General features: G+C 38.2%; 2 protein-coding genes across 20 annotated transcripts in view; one reads left to right on the forward strand and one right to left on the reverse strand.

Moving 5' to 3' along the window:
* HMBOX1 (homeobox containing 1) overlaps positions 1–4,783 on the reverse strand; it is a 162,862-nt gene extending 158,079 nt beyond the window's left edge. For 4 of the 18 annotated variants that reach the window (XM_036423544.2, XM_036423534.2, XM_036423533.2 and 1 more), the window contains exon 1: positions 3,557–3,764. The gene's annotated coding sequence lies outside the window, so the exon portion shown is untranslated. Of the gene's footprint in view, positions 1–3,556; positions 3,766–4,464 lie in introns of those variants that run through there. The other 14 variants (XM_036423539.2, XM_036423553.2, XM_036423552.2 and 11 more) reach the window with 9 other exon arrangements.
* A 176-nt stretch (positions 4,784–4,959) lies between these two features.
* The window catches only part of INTS9 (integrator complex subunit 9), an 81,510-nt gene continuing 61,103 nt past the window's right edge, over positions 4,960–25,366 (forward strand). Inside the window, exon 1 of one of the 2 annotated variants that reach the window (XM_036423530.2) lies at positions 4,960–5,261. In XM_036423530.2, the coding sequence (XP_036279423.1) occupies positions 5,253–5,261 (9 nt within the window). In that variant the 5' untranslated portion in view covers positions 4,960–5,252. Of the gene's footprint in view, positions 5,262–5,356; positions 5,587–25,366 lie in introns of those variants that run through there. The other variant, XM_036423531.2, reaches the window with a different exon arrangement.

Here is a 25,366-nt window from a genome sequence, read left to right on the forward strand (position 1 = left end):
AACACAACTTCAAAGCAAAATCAACTATTGTTTTTCTTCTGTTTATACCAGTAAATGTAAAAAAATAAAACAAGGGAAAGAACTATCTTTATAAACCAAGCCAAAGATCTTTAAAATATTACATTAACATTATAATAACCATTGGAAAAACTTACTGTAACTTCAACCTTATTACCAATGTAAGGGTAAAAAACTATGCTAATGCCAGGAGCTTCCAGTAACTAAATGCTCTTGGAAAGTGTCCAAGACAATGTTATAGTAAATTTCCAACTTGTTTCATCTAAGATCAAGAAAAACAAGTTATCTAAAGCATTGGATTATGTTTAAAAAGACTCTAGCTAAAAGTTTTATGTCAAATAATCACTTGGGAAAAATGTTATATTACTCTACCCATGATGGGCCCTAAGTCCAGTAAGGATCAACTTGGGGGATAGCTACACTTACTAATCTAAGTAACCTATTACTTAATATTATTTTGAGAAAATTTTCAATACCAATAAATCCCATTTTGAGAGAACTAGATTTTGGCAAAATATTAAAGTAACGGTTTACAATGATACTGCAAATCTCCCTAGATTCCATATCGTGGACAGCATGTGGTTGGTGATGGTTACTTTGATTTCTAGCTTGAGCCCCTTTACTCTCCTACTATTGTGGCTCAGATTCCTTTTTCATGGCGTACAAGACCGATAGGTATATACCAATGTCATGTATGAGGAAACATAATGGTGTTTTGTAACTGTGAGTACATATGAGAATGTACATATATAATACTCCAGACATGCAGGGATTTCCACTCGTAGCAACTGGTTTAGAAATTAAAGTTCTCCTAAATTGATTAGTAAAAGCCAGAGATTATAAGAAAAATCTAGCCAAATAGTAAAGGGAGCTATAAAATTATGGAGCCAAAAAACATCAAAATAAAGCAGGTTCACCAAACAAAGCCAACAAATTTTCATTAAGCATCTTTAAGTTTATCTGTAAATGCTGACATTTTAAAAAACTTGAGTGGTACACCACCTTACATTTATGAAAAATGGCATCAGAGGATAAATGTCTAATTCCCAAAAGTAATAATTCAAATTTAAAGATCTGCATTTAAAAATAAGAGAAGCAAGAGCTACCATGAAATGAATAGAAAAAGCAAACATGGTTTTACAGGAAACATTAAAAGTAGATAGACTAAATATAATATATAAAAGACCGAAAATGAAGGAATTTGACATAAATATTCCCAATGTGTTCAATATCTACTGAAATAAGCAATGTCATTCCAATTAATACCTAGCACAAAAATTGGCATAAATTAGCTACTTTTATTATTTTTTAAATGATGAACCAAGGAGAGATTTGTTACAATATATTTTGTAATTTACCAATACTGTTATTAAATTTTTATTAGTGATGCTTCAGCCAAGGAATTGTGCTAAAAAAGACTGGAATCTGTTAGTACCACAGTGAAAATGATGCTTCACTAGATATTCAACAGAAAGCTGACCCCTAAAGGTTCTTTGATGCACATCTGCAGCCACAGTATTCACAATACAGTACACAAAGTAGCAACAGATTGGTTAAAAACAGTTTGGATTTTCAACTTCCATACCACATGCAACATTTTTCAAAGCAATCATACTAAAATAAACGTGTCTTTCGCAGTTACAGGATGAAATCTTAAACTGGCAGGCACCAGTGCCCTGATTTTCTACCTTTTCCGTAAACCATGACTTCCACATGCTGAGAACGTTTTATGCTTTAGTCTGCAGTAAAGGCTTTCCATCATTTTAATGCTCAGTGCTTAAAATGCAACAGAATCACCCCCAATGAATGCAAGGCATATAACTGGTTTACTTTCAACCGGACTGTTAGAGAAAGTTCAATGAAAGCTTTCCCAATAACTTTGCATTTCCATAGAAGAAAACAAAAAGAAAAATCTGAGGTAAGGGCAGGCAGAAGAGCAAATGCTGTTATTTTGTTCCGACTCTCAATAAACATTTTAGTTTTATTTCTAAAACAATTATTGAACATTTTAATATTGTATGTCTTAACAGAATACCTTTCAGCAAAACAAACAAACAAACACCCTTATTATGTAGTTATTTAGGATTTTTTTCTAGTTTTTACAAAGTAATGTTTCAGGTTAAGATAGAATGTTAAAACAAAAATATTCTGGAAATGCTAGTCTATAACAAACTAAAGGCTCCACTTTGTATCAACATATTTTGTATTGTAAATTTGAGATTTAGAAGACATCAATTTTGTTTCTATTCAGGTCAATCTAAATATATATGCTACCTCAGAACAGTCAGCTTGTCTGTGAGAACTACCAACTGCAGGAATTTCAATTTGAAGGTTATAAAACATACCATAAAATTGCATACTGTATCTATGTGACTTTCAGTTTTATGGAATCTAAGGTCTTTTACTGCTAGGTTCAACAACTGATTAAGTTTGCAGCCAACTATGTAAATACACTAAATTCTCAACAGTCTAAAGAGAAATTATGCCAATTCCTTTGGTTATTTAAAAGTCTATTACACTAAAAATCTGTCTCTTGAGAAGGGATATTGATAAACTTATATTTCAGACTGAAGGAAGTACAGATTATCTTAAATTCTCCTGGTGTGATGTTATTAAATATTAAAGACTGTGAGAAACATGTTGCAGTCCCTTCCCTTTATAACTCTAATTAAAACTTAAAGGAAAAAAAAATCAGAATTCAGATTTTCCAAAACGCCTTATAAACATAATTCAGCTAGCTCTACCAACTCGGTTGCACTAGTTTTAAAATTAAGTTTCATGCAAAGCACTGCAACCTTGATGTGACAATTACCTGTGGCTAAATGCAAACCAAAAACAAGTGCAGGTCCTTTTCCTCTCAAGATGTATGTCACACACAAAACCACCACAAAAAGCACAACCGGATTAGCACAAACTAAACAAACGGGCACAGGAGGCATCATGTCCCTCCAGGAAGAGAAATGTACAATGCCAAGAAAAGAAAGGAAGGAAGGACTTCAGGAAAGAAGAAGGAAAGGAAGGAAGAAAGGAAGGAGGGAAGCAGGGAAGGCAGAGAGGGCTGTACAGCTGCAGGATCTCAGATCACTCCACCCTGTAAGAGACACGAGGGTTTTTAAGGCTTCAGGGCAATTTCATAAAGCAATCACTTTTATACCATTCAACTTTACAACAAACGGTTACCTCGAACGCCAACGGCATTCTCCCCTCCACTCACCCAGTGACTCCTCACTCTCCGGTGCCGGCTTTTTCAGACAAATGCGAGGCAGAACAGGGTGGGGTAGAAGAAAAATACAAACAGCGCCTTTCAGCGACTCTGTTCCTCTCCCCCAGCCCCCCGCCCCTCCAATAATTTCCAACAGTTTTCCCTTCCACGAAAAGAAGTCGCCCTATCTCAAGAAGCACAAGTCATTCTGTGTTTGGGAGCAGAGATGCACACACATGCATGCCAGCACTCCGGACCGCGCGACCCCACGCGCCCGAAATCTTAAGTAACGTTTCTTGTACATTTAACACCGAGGCGGCGACGGGCTGCACCTACCTGCTGTTTTTGGGGGGAGAGGGTGGGCGGAGGACTCCTTTCCAAGGAGCCCCAATCGTGTAACCAAAACACGGTTCCGGAATCAAATATTAAAGAACACTTTTCCTTTCCCACCTCATCGCCCGACTCAAGGATGTAAAAAACCGTCTCCGCACCGCCTCCCTCTCCACGGCCCTCCCGCCCGGAGTTTGGGGTGGAGATGTGTCCCGGGAGGGGGACGGCGGAGGGAGGGAGCGAGGGAGGGAGGGAGCAAGGGAGGGAGGAAGGAGGCGGGGAGGGAGAGCGGGATCGGGCGACCGGACGCAGGCAAGTGGCTAACCCCGCCGCCTCGCACCGCGGCGCCAGCCCGGAGGTCTGAGTCCAGCACCGTCTGTCCGTCCGTCCGTCCGTCCGTCCGCCCGCCCGCCCGCCCCTCTGCCCAGGCCCAGGGCACGGCCAGGACTCCGGCTGCCCAACTTCCTATGGCCAGACCCGTGTTCCAAGCGAACATGTTACACGAGTGCACGTCACCCAGTTTTAAACACACATCACACGCCTCCAATTCACCTTAACAGTTTCCCAAACTCCCAAGGAGGGGACCCCCGCCCCTCCAGGATTCAGAGGAGACGAGGAGGAGAAGAGTTAGGGTGCAGCCGACGCCTTTCAATGACCGCCCCCCACAAACTGCCCCGCCCCAACCCCGCACCCTGCGTCCGGGTCACCCACTCGGAAGCCCCCCGCTTCCTCCCTCCTCTCAATCCGGCCGCTTCGGAGACCCAGCCCCAGCCCACTCACTTTCTCCCCAAAACCCCCGCAAAAAAAAAAAAGAAGAAAAAAAAAGGAAAGAAAAGAAAAAAAAAAAGTGGAGAGAAAGAAGTGAGAAAAAAGAGACTCGAGGTGAAGTCCGGCTTTAAAACCGCTCGACTCACCTCGGAATCGTTGCTGAGTTCTCTCCGCGCGGCACAGCCCCCTCCCCAACGTCCCGGTGCGAAGGGCTGAACCGGGAGGAGGGGAGAGCGGGAGGGGGAAGGGTGTCTTCCGCGCGGGGAGCCGGTCGGGAGCGGACTGGGGAGGGGTGGAGGTCCGCGCAGGAAGAGGAGGAGGGGGAGGGGAGGCCCCTATCTCCCAGTCTCCCCCCAGAAAACCTCCCTTGTCTCAATCACATCAGACTGACTGTCTTTGTCTGGCTGACAACCGCCATATTGATATCAACAGCCCCGCTCCCACCTGCTGCAGCCGGGCGGCCCTGGGAGTTGTAGTTCCTGCCTCCCCTGAGTAAAAGTGAGGGACCCTGCGTCCAGAGACTCCGGCGAACTACAACTCCCGGCAAGGAGCGCGCCCACCGGGAGGCGGGGAAAGGGGCGCCAGAGCCGTGGGAACTACATATCCCAGAATATCATGGGTACCAGGCCCAGACTGTGGGCATGATATCACGCTGGGGTGGAGAGGCAGGATGAATTAGCCGCTGGGATGAATTTGAGCGGAGGGAAGAAGGTGTTTAGAGAGAAAACGAGAGGAAAAGGAAAGATAACTAATAGTTCTCAGGATGTGTGGAGGCATGACTACATTTCCCATGAGGCCCCGGGAAGGGGGCGCAGGGAAGAAAGACTACAAGTCCCGCCATGCTCTCCTCGGGCGAGCGGCGGAGCTTGAACCGGAAGACGTGTTCTGGGTTTGAGGAGTCCAGTGGCTGCTGTGGAACAACCAAAAGTCCAATATGAAGCTGGTGAGTCTCTTCTCCTAGGTGAGGGGGCAATGGTTATGCCATATCCTTTGGACTTAGTCGTTGCCACCTGGCGAAGGGAACGGTGTCTAAAGGGGTGGTAATCGGGGGACTAGAAAGTGGGGTGAACTAAGGAAAGCTGCTGTTTGCTGTTTGAGGGGGTTAGGATCACACCTCCCCACCCCACCCCATCACACAGCTGCCAGGAGATCCTATACATCCTTGGTGGGTACCTTTGGTTAGATAAGTGGTTGGCTGTGACATTTCTTCTCCGACGAACTAAGGGTGGGCTTGATGAACCAGGTTTGGCTTGTTTCTCAGCTGCCACGTGAGTGTTGTCATAGGTTGTTAATTTCTTCCCACGCAGTTGGCGTCTAAGCGTTTCTTCTTACCCTTGTTGAGGCTTTGGTTACTTTGGAGTAGAGGGTAGAAAATACTGGACAGAGGGCAATTATTAAATTTTCTGTGATAGACTTTTAAGTGCACTTGGGATTCAGAGAAGGATGAGGGCAGGGTGTGCCCCTGGAGGATTTTTGAGGCTTTAAACCTGTATGGCTTGCGTGTTGGTAGGTTGAGAGGAAGTGTTAGCACATTACAGGTGGGAGCGCCCTTCTAATTGCTAGATGAAATGCTGCGGATTTGTGAATTGCTTGATAAAGCCAATGAGATCTTCAAGGTGCAGTAAAAAGACATCCCAGTCCAGGGCTGTAAGGACTTCATGACCCAAGGTTAGATGGCACATGCCAGTATACCTGGAGTCTGCATCACAATACTCAAAACTCCTGGCTTCTGAGAAAACTCAGACCTTTATTTGGAGTCATTTTACTATCATTGTGCACGCAGACCTAACTAGTTTATTCCAGCTGTATGGAATTAGTTATCATAATTAGGAGAGAAGAAAAGCATGTGTGATGCTGTACCTTTTAAAATCGTGTTCCTGTAGCCAAATATTGTCAAGCTTTACTTTCTGTAACTTTTATTTTATTTTATTTTTAAATATATTTTTATTGATTTCAGAGAGAAAGGGAGAGGGTGAGAGAGATGGAAATATCAATGGTGAGATAGAACCATTGATTGGCTGCCTACTGCACACCCACTATCAGGATTAAGCCTGCAACCCGGGCATGTGCCCTTGACCGGAATTGAACCCAGGACACTTCAGTCTGCAGGCTGACGCTCTGTCCACTGAGCCAAACTGACGAGGGCATTTGTAATTACACACACACACACACACACACACAGCCCCCACTTCCATTTTTATAATTACTTGAACATACTTTTTCAAAAGACACACACCCCTTTGGTAATTACCATGCTGCAGGTATACTTACTTGCTCAGCAAAGTGCCAGCTATTTTTTTTTTTTTAAACTCAGAGAAAGTATTAAAAGTAGATTCAGCTCCAAAACTGTCTCTATTTGAAGCTGTTGATGTAAGGGGAGAGCACAGATCAGTAAACCTTGAGAATATCCAATTTGCTTCTAGGTCGGTGTGCTAGACACCTGAAGAATGCAGACTTGAAAGTCACCACTCTGTTCCTAAAGAAGCGTGCAGTAATGAAGGTAGAAAAGTAAGCCAGCACTGTAATTCCTGATAACACAGAGACATGTGTAGGGCTTGGAGAACTGGGAGAATGATTGAGAGGCAGCTTCTTGGAAAGGTGACTCTGGAATTGATAAGAAGGATGAGTAGGCTAGGGTCTTCCATGAAGAGGAATCAGCTTACGAGCAAAAAGCTTTCGCCTAAATTAGGGGTGTCGAACTCAATCAGAGAAGGGGCCAAAATCTAAAATCCAGCCTAAATTGCGGGCCGAATGGTTTACTGAACAGTCATAAACTGTCATTGTGATGGAAACGCAGCGGAGTGCAGTGATGACAGCGCGGTGTGGGCCACATTGCAAGGCCTGGCCGGACGGATTTGGCCCGCGGGCCTTGTGTTTGACACATGTGGCCTAAATGGTTGGAGCACAGACCATGTGTCTTCAATAAAAGATAAATTACCCTGGTGTGCTTGATGCAAAGGTATGCAAGTGTGAGACAGTTTTCCCATAAGAACTCATTTGCTGAGGTTATCAGAGAGCCATGGTTTATTTGACAATTGTGAATTTATTCTTGTATTATTTATTTATTAGTAATAATTATAACCTGCATGTGTTTTTCTCCATACAAACAACTGTAAACCTACTTTTGGCCACCCCTATACTTTGGTTTGCTCAATATATCCTCTTGCTTCATTTATTTAGAGATGTGAAATCATGGAAGGGAAAAAAGTAGAAACTTCTTTTTTCCCTTTAAGAACCAAAAGATAGCTCTAGGGAAGTGTTAAAAACTCATTTGGGCCAGGCCAGTTTGGCTCAGTGGTTAGAGGGGTCTCAGGTTAGATTCCTGGTGAGGGCACATATCTCTGTTGCAGGTTCCTCAGCCCCAGTAGGAGTGTGCAGGAGGCAACCAATGTACATGTCTCTCATATCGATGTTACTCTCTCTCACCCTCTCTTACCCCTCTCCCTCTTTCCACCTCCCCTCCCACCCCCCTTCCTTCCTTCCTTCCACTCTTGCTAGAAATCAATGGGGGGGAAATCCTCAGGTGAGGATTTAAAAAACACACACCAAAAACTCATTTGGTCATTAATAGATGATCTGTAATGCAGAATTTCTATCAACATAGCAAAGTGGTTTCAAAAATACTGCCAGTAAATTAGATTCCTTTTGTGTGATATGCCTCCTGTAGAGTTATAATAAATATTCCCATGGCCTAAAATGTTTAACTTTGTGTGCTGCTCCCGGAATATGTAGTAAGCCATGTTTTACATTTATTTCATGAAACACAGAAATATTTTATTGAGCACATTCTTGAGTTTGAGATTATGACTTCCAAAATACCCTTCCCAGTCTGTGACAACCTCTTACTCAGTCTACTTCTGTTCTTAAACAGAACTATTTCTCTCCAGTCCTGCTAATACTGCCTTTATAGGGGCTCTTTTCACTTGACATTTGGAATTCAAAAGACCTATCTGGGCTGCCTACATTCAGCCTTTTCCCTCTCCAATCCATTTTCTACTCTGCATCCTAAAAGTTGTTTCATTTTATTTTTTTTCTAAAAGTTGTTTTAAACTGCAGGTACCCTTTGCCCTTATGATAAAGTTTTATAATTTTTCATGAGACTGACTTGGTCCTTCCTGCCTCTCCAGGTTTGTGTCTAGCCCTCATCTCCATGGTTCTCCCATTTCCAATAATTTTACACATCTTCCGGGTCCCTCAACTTTCCCTGCTCTCCTTTGCCTCTGAGACTTCACAGTATGTTCCATTGCCTACACTTTCTCCCTGCCTAATTTCTTTATACATTTCAGTCTCTGTGGAAATAATACTTCCTCTTCCAGCCAGTGTGATTCAGTGGTTCAGTGTTGACCTATGAACCAGGCGGACACCGTTTAATTCCCAGTCAGGGCTTTATCTCTAGTAGAAGGAGTGCAGAAGGCAGCCAATCAGAGATTCTCTCTCATCCTTGATGTTTCTATCTCTCTCTCCCTCTTCCTTCCTCTCTGAAGTCAATATATATATATATATATATATATATATATATATATATGTATTTTAATAGCACATCCTCAAGGTTTCCTTTAATTAGGTACCCACCCCTCTTAGATGCTTCCATGGCACACCTTCTTTTGTAGCATTTGCGATGATTAGTTTTATTTCCTCCCTTTCTCTTTTAGACTGTGTATTCCCAAGGCCCGGCATAATGTGACACCACTAAATAGTAGTTGGATAATATCTGAAGGTTTTTCAAAGTCTGTAAATATCATTGAGAGAAGCTTACGGGGTCAAGTTAAAACATTACAATAGGCTGTAACATTGGAGTGAAAAAAAAACAAAATAAATGCTACCCCTTATGGAACAATTACTGTGTGCCAGGCACTGTGCAAGGTTCTTCTTAGTCAGTGGTCCATTTAATCCTTTGGTCTAGGCTCCAGGGATGATAGTCCCATTTTAAAATCTGAACTCCAGGGAGGTGATGTCGCTCAAAGTTACCCAGAGGAAAAAGGCGGTACAGCCAAGGTCTGAACCCAAGATCCTTCCTCAAGAGTCTGCTGCTTAATGAGGGCAAGGAAGCCAGCGCCTTGCCCAGCCGCCCTTAAAGAGAGGAAGCCCGGGTGCTTACTGAGAGCTTATTTGAAGCTGTTTTTCCTTGATGATTATAGTTTGTTCCAATTCTGTTAGAACATATGGGTCCGGGGGAGTAAAAATAATCCAAGGATCACTGGGGAAAGCCTTTAGGTCTGGCACCTGGAGGCTCTGGAGAGGAGGCAGTGGGAGGCACGTTCCGAAGGGAAGGAATCTCCTCACCCCACCTTCCCTTCTTGCCTCTCATCCGCCCTTCAGGGCTGGTTTTAAAATTATCTTTAAATGGGGGTTTGGTTAACTTAAGATCTTAAAAATTATTACTGGCAAAAAGTTGAAGTTTGGAAATTTTCTTGATAGTACAAAGGACCCCATATCAGATCTTGAGTGCCCAAGTTAGTTTTTTTACTACCCACGTTGGCCTCTGATACCATTTATAGTTCTCTAACTTTACACATTCTCCTGGTGGCTTTTTACACACCCAAGGGAAGACAATATAGGTCATTATAATGTAATCCTTAAAAATCTTCTTCTTAGATACCAACTGAACAGATTTTAGGGACTGTCTATATTATGATGCCATATTCAGGGAGCTTTATCTAACTGAAGAAATTCATTAGTATCTTCAGGGAACCAGAATTGTTTTGAAAAGGAACAGGAAAATTAAAAATGTGTCCTCTGAATTAGCAAATTTTAGAGCATGTTCTCTTTTAGTTTAGATTGAGCCTAATTGGGTACACCCTGATGGCCAATTCAGCTAAGGATAAGGAACTAGAATTCACCAGGGAACTTACAAAAAAAACAAAACAAAACTGAATACATTGACAGAAATTGACTTTGAAACATCATGACAAGGAATTTAGTCATTCAAATAGATGAAGGTTAAAGTGAATAAAATAATAATAATAATAATAATAATAAGCAGCTCGAGAATGCAGCATGTGTCATACTTCCTATAGATCAGCAGTCACCAACCTTTCGGACCTCACAGACCACCAGTGGTCCGAGGACCACCAGTTGGCAACAGCTGCTATAGATTGTTCCAGAGATGGAGATAATCCTCTAATTCAGTCAACAAAGATGCAACCACAGTATACTGTTGGCATTCAAGGTTTTAATATTTTCCACATTGACTATTATATTTGATCCCACAGATTGATGACAAGAAATTATTTGTAATTTTGCTGAAGCACAAATTTTAATGTGACTTTTAAGATGAATTGATAATCCTTTGTGAATGGTTCTGATTGCCTAGGAATCTATGGATCTCTGAAGTTATTGTTGCTCTCTTGTTAAAGGTCTGAAAGAAAGCTCATTTAAATGCTTGCTATGCTATACTTTTTTTTTAATTTGATGGAGGAAATTATATGCTGTAGTTGTATTTATAAATTTAAAAACTCAAGAAAGCCCTAAGATATATTCTTTAGTGTTCTATGCTCCTTTGTACAAAATGCTATCTCATTACTACTGGCTTTGGGGGAGGCTCAAACTTTTAACTGACCATTTCTCCTAGGAAAAGAGATGGAGTAAAGAAGTGGATTCATGGATTATTCCTAGTGGAGCAAAACAAAACAAAACAAAAAAACAGATGGAATTGAAGTTTGTATAGAAGATCTTTGCTTGAAAGGGGCAAATCCTGCCCCAAGGTCAATTGAACAAATCTTTAGAAAGGTGTGGATCTGAGAGGGTTGGATTCTTTCTCCCAATTTACAGAATTTCGGAGTCCTTTTGGCTTCTTAGAATTTGGATTAACGGAAAATCGCTTGCTGAAAATTACAAACATTCACACATTGAGTGATGCTTAATTCACCTATTGCAGTAAGATTGTTAAAATGTCAACATAACTTTCACTATCTTTTCTGGTTTTCTTTGCTGGTTGATTAGAGTGCCCTCCTGTGTCTTTATGATGTAAAGACAGTGGTTACAGTATGATAGGTTTTTTCCTCCTTTTAAATGATTTCCTCAAACTCTAAAAAGCTATGACATAAGTCCAAGTCACTTACCTTGTTCAGTAGTGTTCTGAGATAAAAACAGGTTATTTTGGGGCATTTCAGAGCCCTAATGGTTGCTGTGAAGATTAAATCTTTTATACTTATTAAGAAAAAAAAATGTATACTAATGATAGATTTTTTTAGGGTAATAATAGTTGAATTGAAGAAAAAAAAAATATATGGATGGATGGATGTATATACCACTTACTAAACAAGCAATCCAGCAGTGCTGCTGCTTGTAGCTGCACAAACACATTTGTTTTGTGACTGGTTTGCTCTGAGTATATACATCCCTTTGCCATTTGCTGCGATGATCAACATCAACATTGTATCCTTGACGGACAAGGGCCAGGAGGTCACCATAGCCATGGAACTCTTAAGGCCTAGCATTGCTAATGGAGCATTCATCTCTTGGCTTGCTAACTACCACCAGAGGCCCAGGCACGATGCCCCTCAGGTCTCCATCACCCATTTTATTCATTCAACAAATCTTCCTGAGCATTGGCTTCCTCTGTGCTAGGCATTGCTCAAGGCACTGAATAGATTTCAGCGAGCAAAATAGATTTATGAAACCAAAGTCTAGCAGGCTTGCTGTGCAATTCAAACAATATTGCAGTGAACTTCCTGATGTGGAATTATCATTGGGTACTGGTTCAGTATTTTTTCTTTTAATGCAATGGTCAAAAATATATTTAACTATGTCCAAGAATATGCCTTCTTAAAGTTTCAACAGGTATGGCCACTAGTTTACCATTGTACCCAATAGTGTATGAGAATTCATTTCCCAGTCCTCGCCAACAAGGCCATCTGTCTCTTTACAAAGTGACATTGTCTTACTCATGTAACTTTTTTCTTTCAGCAACCCTCACACCCTCTTGTCTACTAAACTTCAGCCACATTTTATACACAGAAAGTACCCAAAGGGGAGCAAATTTCTTCAGATTAAAAAAAAAAAAGTTTTTTAAAAAGCATCTATGGTGTTGCTTTGAAAATGCTGATGGATGGGTGCAGTAATAAAGATGACGATATCACGTTATCAAGCAAATTGGAGAGAGAGATGGGCCAAGTGTGTGTAAATGGCTGAGGAGATCCCTCGTACCACCCAGAAAAGGGACGACCAGTGAGGTGAAGCTAGGAGTTGACATCTCAGGAAGGCTAAGAAAGAGGTAGATGCTAGAATTTGCAGATATCCTGGAAAAGGCAGGAATGCAAACCGATGGTGGAATGGGGAATAGGAAAGACTGTAGGATAAAGGAGTCAGCTGAACACCCCAAGTGATCACAATAAAGAACTATGTGGTGGGAACTTCCCTTTGAGAAAAACAGGAAGTTTAAGTTGTCCCTATTTGACCAGGTATCTGAAGGAGATGCTTAAATTGTAAAACATATAAATTTATTAAAAGCACAACCGAATGAACTTTAACTTTCGGAAAGGTAATCAGATAGGTGATGTTTTAAAAAGTGATTCTTTTCACGACATGTAAAACTGAACACCCTCTTTGCCCTTAAGGCACAGTTTATTTTTCACTTATGTGTATGAAGAGAGGCAAATAATAAAATGTCTTACATTACTAAATAATCCATTTCTCAGATTTATGGCCTAAGCAGAAGTTTTCTTTCCCTATAGACAATACTTAAGCACTTATCTATTCTAATAAAGTAGAGCAAGGCATAATTGCATGTTCTAACGTAGTAATTCTACCCCTATTTTTTTCAGCACGTGGAAATATGGGTAAACAAGCAGTAGTAGTAATGTAAATGGTATTACTATAATCATTACTTTTTTTTATATATTTGTAAATAACTTTATTGAGGTATAATTTACCTACCACAGAACTCATGCATTTAAAGGACACAATGCAATGACTCTTGGAAAATTTGCAGAGTTAGGCAACAATCACATTTCAGTTTCAGAATATTCCCACCACTCCAGAAAGATTCTTTGTGCTCATTAGCAGTCAGTCCAGGCAACCACTAATCTACTTTCTGTCTGTAGATTTGCCCTTTCTGGTCATTTCATATAAATTGGCTCATCCAATATGCGGTCTTTTGTGTCTGACTTCTTTCACTTAGCATAATGTTTTTGAGACTCATCCATGTTGTAGCTTGTGTTGCTCAATAATATGACACCATATGAATACACCACACTTGGTTTATCCAGGTACCAGTTGATAGACATTTAGAATGTTACCCTTTGCAGCTATTTTTATTGTGTGGACTTAAGTTTTTATTTCTCTTGATTGCATAAATGCACTGGCCAGACCCTCCAGTATAATATTGAATAGAAGTGCAGACAGATGTTCTTTCCATCTTGTCCCCTTTTCTGACCTCAGGGGGGAAGCATTCAGTTTTTGTTGAATATAATGTGAGCTGTAGGTGTTTCATAGATGCCCTTTATCGAGTTGAGGGTGTTCCCTTCCAGTGCTAGTTTGTTGAGCATTTTTCTCAAGAACAGGTCTTGGATTTTATGGAATGGTTTTCTTTAGGATAGCAAGATGATCCTATGGTTTTTGAGTTTTATTGTATTAGTATGGTGTATTACCTTAATTGAATTTTGAATGTTAAATCAAGCTGTGTTCTAGGGATAATTTCTACTTGGTCATGTTGTGTAATCCTTTTTATGTGTTGCTAGATTCGGTTTGATATTTTGTTGAGGATTTTCTCAGATCCATTCATGAGAGATACTGGTCTGCAGTTTTCTTAGGCTATCTTTGTTTGGTTTTAGTATCAGAGAAATAGTGTTCTCAAAAAATAAATTGGGAAATGTTTCCTCCTGCTGTCTGTCCTGAAGGAGTATAAAGAATTGATATTATTTCTTCTTTAAATGTTTGATAGAATTCATCAATGATGCTATCTGGGACTAGGCTTTTCTTTTTGGAAAGATTTTTAATTGACTAATTTTTTTTTAATTCTCAAGGCTATGTTTATTGATTTGAGAGAGAAGAAGGGACCGGGGAGAGAAAGAAACATAGATGTTAGAGAGAAACTTCTATTGATTGCCTCCAGTGTACACCTAAACCGGAGAAGATCCATTTTAACTGACTGAGCCACCAGACCAGGGCACTAATTCAATTACTTTACTTGCTGTAGGTCTCTTCAGATTTTCTATTTGTGCATTACATTTTTTTTTAATTGCAGTAAAATACACACAACATAAAATTTACTATTTTAACAAATTTTTAAACGTATCATTCAGTGCCATTAAGTACTTGTACATTGTTGTGCAGCCATCACCACCACCCATCTCCAGATGTCACTTAGCATAATATCTTCAAGGTTCAACCACTCAGCCAACCAGCCGGCTTTCTTTCTTTCACCTGAGGAAATGCTTTCATGGATCTAAGAGAAAGAGAGAAGCATGGATGTGAGAGTGAAACATCAATCAGTTGCCTCACGCATGTGCCCCCACTGGGCATGGAACCCGCAACCTGGGTATGATTCCTGACTGGGAATCAAACCCATGACCTTTCAGTGTTCAGGACGATACTCCAACCATCTGAGCCATATGGTCCAGGGTGGATTTTTTTTTTTTTTTTTTTTTTAAATTCTCTCTACAGCTACTTGTTGAGTTTTCTTATTTTAAATTTTAGTAATTTTCCCAGTTAATTCTGTTGGGTTTTCCACCTGTTTAATTTTGCAGATAATTTTTTTACACCTCATCTCCCCTCCCTCCCCCTTATATTCCCTCTCTCATAGTGTGATTACATTGTTTTATACTTTCAGAATAGAATAGTTTGGACTAGTCGTGGTGGTAGGCATCTCTGTTCTATTTCTGATGTGAGTGGGCATGCTGCTCAAACTCAGCATGTCACTGCTATATTGACTTTTGTCTTGAAATTTTTGTATATTTTAATTTATCTACTGTTGCTGCTTTCTTGCTAATAAAGATTCTTTCACATAGCCCAACAGCACGTTATTTTCTAAGGGGAAGATCTATTTGTTGTATTGTTTATTCTAGGCAGTTAATTATATCTTGCAAGCTTTTTCCAGACTTTTGAGAAAACAATGGTTTTTATAACTTAAAGTCTTAGATGGTGCATAGCAGACTCATAGAAATAAAAGACTTCTGTGACCTTAAAAGAAAATTGCAAGGTTTCCTTGGAAAACAGAACAGCCAGAAATAGTTTCCCTCTCTGTACTTAAGAGACAGGCCTGATAAAGGCAAGAAATGTAAACAAAAGTTTGTTAAAATAAACATAATTACCACACCAAAAATAATCTCAATAGAAACAAAAAGAATTTTGGAACCTTAGACAGTAGCTTATTTATTTTAAGCTATATTTGATTCACGCTCTGTAGATCCAATAGGAAAAACTGTTGATGAATAACTATGTGATAGTTAAAACTAACAGATAAGAGAAAGAATAACAAATGTTAGTAAATGCCTATCTTATACAAAACCTACTTTATGCTGTAGGGTATACAAAAGATAAATAACACATAGATTCTACCTATCAATAACTTACTGTTTAACAAACCATAGACACAGTCTACTGTGTATGTTATTTATGCATGGGGCTAAGTGTATGTAGTTTTAGTGATGGACCATGATAAAGGCACTAGTAAGGTATGTAAGATTAGAATCATGAAAGATGAATTCCAACCAAAGAATCAGAGCTTCCTAGAGAAATGCAATTTGGGCTGGTACCTTGGTTGACAAATACATTAGCGGAGGAGCGTTTTATCTTACTGTGGGTGGGAGGAACAGTTAAATTAAAAAGCATTTAGCCCTAGCCGGTGTAGCTCAATGGTTAGAGTGTCAGCCCACTCACCAAAGGATCATGGGTTCGATTCCCAGTGAAGGGCATGTACCTAAGTTGCAGGTTCAATCCCCGGCCCTGGGCAGGGTACATTTAGGAGACAACCAGTGAATGTGTCTCCCCACCTTCCCTCCACTTTCTCTGAAAAAAAAACAATGGAAAAGGCATCCTTGGGTAAGGATTAACAAGAGGGGAAAAAAGCATTTAGATTATGTTGGGTGTTTTTGACACACACACACACACACACACAAGAAATAATAATAATGAAAGTGAGAGGAAACTTTGAGAGGTAATGGATGTTTATGGATGCCTGGATAGTGGTGATGGTTTAATGGGTATATACTTATCCCCAAACTCATCGAGATATGGACACTAAATATATTTCAGTGCATTTTTACATGTCAATCATACCTTAATAAAAGTGGTTTAAAAAAAGATTCAGAATGAGACGTTCAGCTTCACAGCAATGTGTACAAAATTGGGCACATTTCTGTTTTCTCCCATCGTCCTTATTTAGAATATCAACAGTTTCATTCAGCATGTGTTAGTAACATGTGAAAGATTTGTACATGTGATTGGAGCACTAGGTCACTGCAGTTGGGACCAGGGGCAGACTTAGTGAATGTATTAATATTAGAAGTAGACGTTAGAAGGATAGACTGAAGCCACAGTGGCGGGTTTTAAATATGAGACTTAGTGCTTTGGACAGTAACAGAAAGTTTAGGAGCTTAAAGTAAGAATTTAAACACCTGGAGCCTTATTCATCATCCCTTTGGAATTGGGCAAAGGAGTTCAGAAATAAAAAATAAAAAAAGGTACAATTCATTGCAGTTACAGAAAACATTTTAAAAAAGTGAAATATAGTCAAAACAGGAAGCATCAGCATGCTTAGCAAATGCATCAAAGCAAAATCAGAATTACCTACTTAGAACAAGATTTTTCTAAGCACTTGACGAAGGCCTCATAAGTAATACCAGAATTCATAAATACATCAGAATGTGAAAGATTACCAAAATCCTTGGTCTTTTTTTTTTTTTTTTTTTCTGGAGAACCAATGGGACCATTTGATGGGCACCATTAAGATGAGTGCCTAGGTGGCAAAAGAGAACAGAGACACTCAGTGAATTCCTTGACTTTCGTCTTTATTGAGAAAGTTTGGGAGGATCCTATTTCTACAGAACTGATAAATATATACATAGTATTCTGTGATAAATACATAGTCACATCGACAGGTTGAATATAGGTAAATCACTGGGATATGTGATACCCGTCCTCAGGGTATGGATATATGTCTAGATATATAACTTCCATACCGTACAACGAACGTAAATTATCTAGTTAATCCATGTATGTACTTACTTGCGTCTATCTCCTTTAACTCAACATATTCTCAACTTGATCCTCTTAGCCATTTACAAGTTTTATAGCATTTTGTTAATCTTTTTTCTACTTTCTTGCTCACTGTCTTTGCTGCAGATTTTGAATACCATTGTTCTTAAATTGCCTTTACTATTATTTAATTCATCCCAATATTATACTTATCATTTTCATACTTTTTTCTCCTTTTAAAATGATCTTTACCTTTCTCCATCATAATCATATGTTGCTTTTTACTAGCACTTTTGTCAGCCTTAGTGTATTTTTTCTTATAGGACATAATATTGGGTCATTAAATACCTGAAAACCAATCACAGGTAAAACAAATACTGTAGAACAAAAGTAAAAAACAACAACAAACAAACAAAAAAACATAGGTCAAAACGTCATATATGACGTTTAATACAATGTTTTTTTTTTATTAAAGTGGATGGGATACAGCTTTTGCTTGGGATCATAGATATACACATAATTTCAATGAAACTATGTGTATATCCATGGAATAAGATTAGAGTAGTACTTATTAATTTATTATTATTAACTATTTTTACCCTTATCTTCTATCTCCCATTTCTTTATTTCCTTTCCTCTCCACCTCTTTTAAAACTTGGTTGCCAATAGAAATCACTATGTTAATTACTCTTTATTCAAAAAAAAAATCTTCTTTAAAGAAATCTAGTTAATGTTTTTGAAAAAAATAAGTCAAGAGTACAGAGTTTTGAAAGTAAACAGTGAAGGTTCCAATATGATCAACCACCCTCTCCCCAGCAGTAACCACTTTTACCAGTTTGGTATACATAGAGTATCCCCCAAAAATATGTATGTGCACACTTTGAATAATTATAAAGACAGTGTTTATTAAAATGCATTTCATTTTCAAAGTTGAGCTATCCACTGTTAAACTGTGTATACATTTTGGGGGGACAACCTGTATGTGCTTCCAGTGAATTTTAGAAAATACTTTGATGTCCTATAAACAGCTCTGAGGGCTTTTCTTTATCTGTAGTTACTTTCTAACATTTTTAAAGTTCTGGTGCCAGACAGCCAACAGTATGTATTCCCAAGTCAGCCCCTGCTCTCTCCCCTCTCTCATCCTTAATGTTTACTGTCAACATTCTCCCTCTTTCTGAGCTTCTCTGGGTGGGAGGGGCAGCGGTGTGGGGAGAGCTTTTTAGGACCACTTTCTGCTTCTTGACTCATTTTTATGAAAAGCCAAGCCAGAGGACAGGATAAGCAGGCGGGCGCTGCCATAGTTCTCATGGTGTTTAGCCACTTTCCAACCAGAAAGTGACTCCTTTCTCTGTGTTCACCATGCATGCTGCAGATTTTCTGCTCGAGTGGAAAATTACCCTCTTTTTTTTTTTTTTTTTTATCCAGCTGTGTAGTCATTTTGACAGTGAGTATGATTGACACATTTAACAGCTCTCCTGCAAGATAGAGAATCAAGATATAAAGCGGAATAAGTGAAAGATTACCAAATAAAATTGAAATGTATTTATAGAAGTCTCTGAGTGTGTCGGGGCCTGGCCCAAAATTCTTAGCAGGGATAATAGTATCAAATTAGGCAAATTTGGCTTAGTGGGAGCAATTTAACTCAGGGTGGTGAGGTTATAAGGCAAGGAGTCTCGGTACTTCCCTCTTTCCCTGACACATTACGAATGTTATACACCCTGTGTGGGCATGGAGTGTAGCTACATTTATTGATGTCATTGAACGTGTATACGTACTCTGGTGTGTTGGTGGAGAGGAGAGCTCACAAGCCTTGGAAGAGAGAGGTTCTTCATTTTGAAAAGAGGTATTTGGACTAGATGATCTTGAAATTCCTTCCAGCTTATAAATCATGTAATATTTTATACTTTCAGAAAGTGAGTTGTAAAAGAATAAAGTGGCACAGACACGTCTTGTTGGCAGGTTATATAAAAGACCAAGGATTTTGGTTGCCCCAGTGAAATGGTGGGTGAGGAATTTTGAGGCCCAAAGAATTTAGGGATTCATGTGGGCTAATACCAAATTAGAAGCACAATTAGAACTGATACTTTATGCCTAGGTTAAAGGAGATGTTGGATGCTATAATACACAGCCCAGCAACAAAATCTGACTGGCTTATTTAAGCTAAAAATAATTGTCCACTTTCAGAAACAGTTTGGAAGTTTCTTACAAAGTTGAACGTATATAACCCAGCAATCCCACTCTTTATGTACTTATGCAAGGGAAATAAAATCATATGCCCCTCCAAAAACCTGTATGTGACATTTTATAGAAGGTTTTATTCATAATCACCAAAAATTGAAAATAACAATCCAAACATCCATCAGCTGTGAATGGATAAGCAAACTGTGGTATATCTATAAATGGAATATTTCTTAGTAATAAAAACGAAAATGGTATTTGCAGAAACAAAGATGAATCTCAAAAGCATTATGCTAGTAGTGTATGAGGTTTCCAAGTTGTCAATGTTTAATTCTGACCCTTCAAGTAAGAATGTATTGGCATTTTATTATGGTTTTAATTTATATTTTTTCAAGGATTAATGTTTAGGATCTTTTAACTTGCCATCTATATTTCTTTTTCAGTGGATGCCTATTCATATTTTGCCCATTTTTATTTCATTGTTTGTGTTCTCAGGTTGAAAGAATTCTTTTTATCTTCTGTATTAAAGTTCTTTATCAAATATGCCTTTTGCAAGTATTTTCTCCTAATGTGTGAGTTATCTTTCATTTTCTTAAGAATGTCTTTTGAAGACCAAGTTTTAAATTTTTATTAAGTCAAATTTATAGATTTTCTTTTACGGTTCTTGCTTTTTGTGTCTAATCTTGGAAATTTTTGCCCAACCCACGGCAAAGAGATTTTCCTGTTTTTCTAGAGTTACCCTTTCCAATATAGTATCCACTAATTGCATGTGGCTATTAAACACTCACAATGTTGTTAGTATGACAAATTGAATTTTAATTGGATCTCAATTTAATTGATTTGTTTTTTAAAGATTGACATGCAATTCAGTTATTGAAAAAATTTTAGGTATGTTAATAAGTACTTGTATATGTGGAGCTACTTTTTACAACTATAAAGTTTTATGAAATATAAATGCATATCAAATATTTCAGATGAAAATTTAACCTCTAAATGGAAATACCCTGTAAGTATAAGGGTGACGCCAGATTTTAAAGAGTTAGTATAAACAAGTAATTTTAAAAATATGTGAATAAAATTTTATATTGATTATACATTGAAATGGTAATTTAGATTAGTGGGTTAAACATATTACTAAAAGTAATTTCAACCTGTTTCTTTAATTTTTTTAATATAGCTACTAGAAATTTTAGAATTATGTGTAGCATGCATTGTATTTCTTTTGAACAGTGCTTTTCCAGAAGTTTTATTTTAGCTTTTAATTTTATGATCCATTTTTAATTCAAAGCCCCTTTAACCCCAGTATTTTATGACTTTTGTGGAAGCTAAGGTAGACTAAAGGGGTTAAAAACTAAATTAAAAAAACACACACATGTGGATTTTATCATTAGGAAATAGGACATTTAAAAAGTATTAAAATACACTAGTGTACAGCTTCTGGAGACATGGAATCCAATGTCAGTAGTCTGAATGGACTAATCAAATGCTCTCCCTTATCAGTGTGTTCCAAGCTGCCTGCCGTAGAGGTAATCTGGCAGGGTCTGATAGTGGCACAATAGGGAAACAATATAGAGGGAGCAGTTGGGAAAGATGACTGGAAAAAAACTATCGTCACAGTTATTTCTGAGATTCTTTGATTTTTGTCCTATCCAACTCTTCTATCCATATTAAATTTGTCACTCTTAGCATAGTGCACTGTCAAAGTTGTTCTTATTCCTATTAGTTGGAATGATTTAAGAGAAAGCACTTGGAACTTGTGCTGATTTGAGTGCGAATTCAATCTGTTATTAACTGTGTGATCTTGAGCCTTGACAATTGAGTTGTCATCAACAGTATTTACTTTATTCACTTGCTGGGAAACAGCTAATTAAGTATTAAATAGAAAACTTTTGTCAATTTTTATTGTTAATGAGGGTAATTCATACAATGAAATTTCCAATTCCTATTCCATTCTAACCTAAGGTCCACTTTTATTTTTAGAATTTCTTTTCAAATGTCAGCATTGACGTGTATTTTTATGAATATGTATATTTATAAATATAGCTATCATATTAATATGACATTTCTAGTAAATAGATAATTATTTATATCAGTTTAAAAATTTACCATAAAATTATAAAGCTTTGCCAGGTCTTGTTAGAGAAGTGTTTTTGCCAAAGTTTGTAAGATTAGGTAGTATCAAGAAGTTCATTAAAAATACCGAAGTAATCTCAATAATTTAAAAATTTAGGAGTTACCTTTGTTTCTCCCTTCCCCCCAAGTTCATTTATTATTGAATCATCCTTCTCAACAATATATGATAAAGTGCGAGGTAGTATTCACACTTCATCGCATTTCATTGCCATTTCAGTTGTTTTAGGTCTTGTGCACTTTGCATCAGGATAAGTGAGATATCAAAATGAAAATTATAGCCGAAACCGGTTTGGCTCAGTGGATAGAGCGTCAGCCTGTGGACTGAAGGGTCCCGGGTTCGATTCTGGGCAAGGGCATGTACCTTGGTTGCAGGCACATCTCTAGTAGGGAGCGTGCAAGATGACTCACTCTCATCGATGTTTCTAACTCTATCTCTCTCCCTTCCTCTCTGTAAAAAATTCAATAAAATAAATATTTTTTTAAAATGAAAATTATAGATCATTATCACTACCAAGCACAGTTCCTTGAAAAATAACAAATATGCTAGCAAATGCTATACTAATACTAAAATATTTATCTATTATGGCCGTTTAGATTCTATTTTTGCACCATGAGACTTTTGTCATTAGGAAAATAAACACTTCAGATTTTCACAATAGTAGGAAAGGTATAATTACATAATTCTGATATCTGCGGAAGTATCTAATGACAATACAGAAAAGACACCCTTAGGTAGATGTTAATAGTTTGCCCTTTTTGGGAGGTGAGGGGGAGAATCAGATCTCCTTCCTGCCCTCCCCTCTCTAAAGACAAGTTATTACTAAAGCTAAGATCAACAACCTTCATTTTTTCTCCCTCCCCTGAGGTTACTGCTTTCCTCAAGTTAGTAGCTGTGTAGCATACCCAGATATGCTTTTATTTAGTTTAGTATGTGTTAAAGTATGTATATTTTTAGCATTTTTAGGTATTGCCAGATTGTTCTCCAGAGTGTTCTACCAGTTTATACTCTACTAGAGGCCCAGTGCGTGAATTTGTGCACAGATGGAATTCCTTGACCTGGCTGGCGAACAGTGCTGGTGGCAGGGTAGGAGGAGGGCGGGAGCGGGGGGAGGGGAGGGAGACTAGGGATGGTTGGCTGTGGGAGTGCACTGACCACGAGGGGGCAGCTCCTGGGTCGAGTGTCTGCCCCCTGGTAGTCAGTGCACATCATAGCAACTAGTCAGTCGAGCGGTTGTAACAGTCACTTAGGCTTTTTTTTTCTTTCTTTTTTTTTTTTTTTTTTTTTTTTTTTATAAATAGATTACATTCTTTCCAATACTTAGTATTGCAGTCTATTTAATTTTAATCAACCTAAGGTTTATATTTCCCAGGTTACAGTGAGATAAAGCATCTTTTCATATCTTCATTTATTGACCACTCTTGCTTCCTCATTTCTATTTCCAAGTAATTTTTTTCAAATGGATTACAGACTTTCCCAACACCATATATTGGTAGTGCTATTTTTATCATATGTCAAAGTCCAAGATATATGTGTGCCTCTTTTTTGAAGTTTATTCCTAGTTAATTGGTACATTAGCTATCCCAGTGCAATATCCTGCTGTTAATCACATTATACTAATTTGTAATATCAGAAAATTTAAATACTCTCTGATCATTGTTCTTTAAAATTTTTTTACCTAATCTTAGCTCTTTATTTTTTTTTTTTACCTAATCCATATGATCCTTAAACTCTATAAAAAAGTAGATTAGTGAAGACTCATATTTTTTTGTAATAGTCTGTTTTCTGTCCAGTTAACATTATCTTTAAGTAGGGCTCTCTATATAATTTTTTTTGGTAAAGATTTCGCACTTGTTTTTTTACTTTTATTTTATGATACATTTAATTTTTTTTACTATGTAAGTGATACTCTATTATTTGCACTTACTACTTGTTTATTGCTGTCATCATAGGAACTCAGTTAATTTTGGTATGTTAATTTTATACCCAACAACCTTGATGAACTGCCTTATTAATTATAATACGATAGTATGTTTTCAGAATGTCTTCTAATTTTACCCTCTGTGAATGATGACAGTTTTAATTCTCTATTTCTAACATTTTATCTCTTATTAGAGACCCGGTGCATAAAATTCGTGCAAAAGTAGGCCTTCCTTCCCCCTGCTGCGGGCGCCAGCATCCTCTGGCACCTGGGACCCAGGCTTCCCTCCGTTTCATCCAGAAGGATGTCCAGTCTAAATAGCATATTACACTTTTATTATTATAGATTTTTCTTGTCTTATCACATTATACAGCATTTTCAGTTGAAATTAAGCAGTCATAGTGGGTATTCTTATTTTGTTCTTGACTTGCAGAACTGTTTCTCATGCTTTATCATTAACTATGATGTAGGATTTGGTTAGGAACCCCTTATCAAATTAAAGAAAATACCCTTCCATTTATAGCTTACACCTTTGTAACGTGCAATTTCATAATCTCTGTGCCTTCTTTTCTTCACCTGTAACATGGGAAAATCATTACTATGTCATGACACTCTTGGGAGGATTAAAGGAGCTAACTGTAAAGTTCTGCAGAGTGCCTGACACTTAATAAACACCATATCTTAATAACTATGTGTATTAAATTATTTTAATCATGGTGAGGGAAAAGGTGGACAAATAATGTTTTAATCCAGAGTTGTGAGATTTATTGTATCTTATAAAACTCTTTGATTTCACTTTAACGCTTTGTCATTTAGAAATAAAATTAACAAAAGCATTGCTCTGTGCTTGTTAAGGTTGGGGGAAAATTGTAGAAGCTTATTTTGGCTTATATTCATTCTGTGTGCAGTGACTGTGTCTTCCTGGAGGGCCAACTAGCAACAAACAGTATTTGTAAAATTGTTCACTTGCTTTACCTAGTCTAAGGCATTAGTGGATGCCCCTCTAGAATATAATGTTCTCTAAAATGCTGCAAATTATTCTCCCCAGATTAGGTAGCCTCTTCAGCCCCTTAATGGTTCTGTAATTATAGAAATGAATAGTGAGCACAGGCCCTGTGTCAGGTGCTATCCATTCATTCAGTCCTCACAACGTTAGGAGGGCAGCTTTATTACTACACCTTACATATGAGGAAATCATATCTTTGCAAAGTTAAGTAACTTTACCAAATCACATGTCCATAACGAACACCACCAGGATAGGAGCACAGGCAGTCTTACTTCAAACTCTCTGCTTTCATCATTTCTCCACATTGCCTCTCAAGTAGTTGACTTGCCTGTTTAGGGCCCTTTAATTGCTTCTTGACAGCTACTACTAACATTATAGCTGCATTTTGGTGTAGGTTCTAGATGGTTGTGACCGTAATGCTGATGGGAATAAGCGGCAAAACAGATCTTCTGATATATTACTGATGACATTGTGAATAGGTACAGCCTTTTCTTTTTGGAAAGCATTTTGGCATATATTTTAAGAGCCATAAAATGCTCATATTTTTTGACCTAGTTAATGCCACTTCTGGGAATCCTCTAAAAAAATAGTCCAGTATGGAAAAAACCTTAAGCACCAAAGTGATCGGCACGGCCATGTTTGTAATAGAGCGAGTGGAAGCAGCACTACACGTTC

This window comes from Pipistrellus kuhlii, unplaced genomic scaffold (assembly GCF_014108245.1).
Source record: "Pipistrellus kuhlii isolate mPipKuh1 unplaced genomic scaffold, mPipKuh1.p scaffold_m20_p_8, whole genome shotgun sequence".
Classification (NCBI taxonomy): Eukaryota; Metazoa; Chordata; class Mammalia; order Chiroptera; family Vespertilionidae; genus Pipistrellus; species Pipistrellus kuhlii.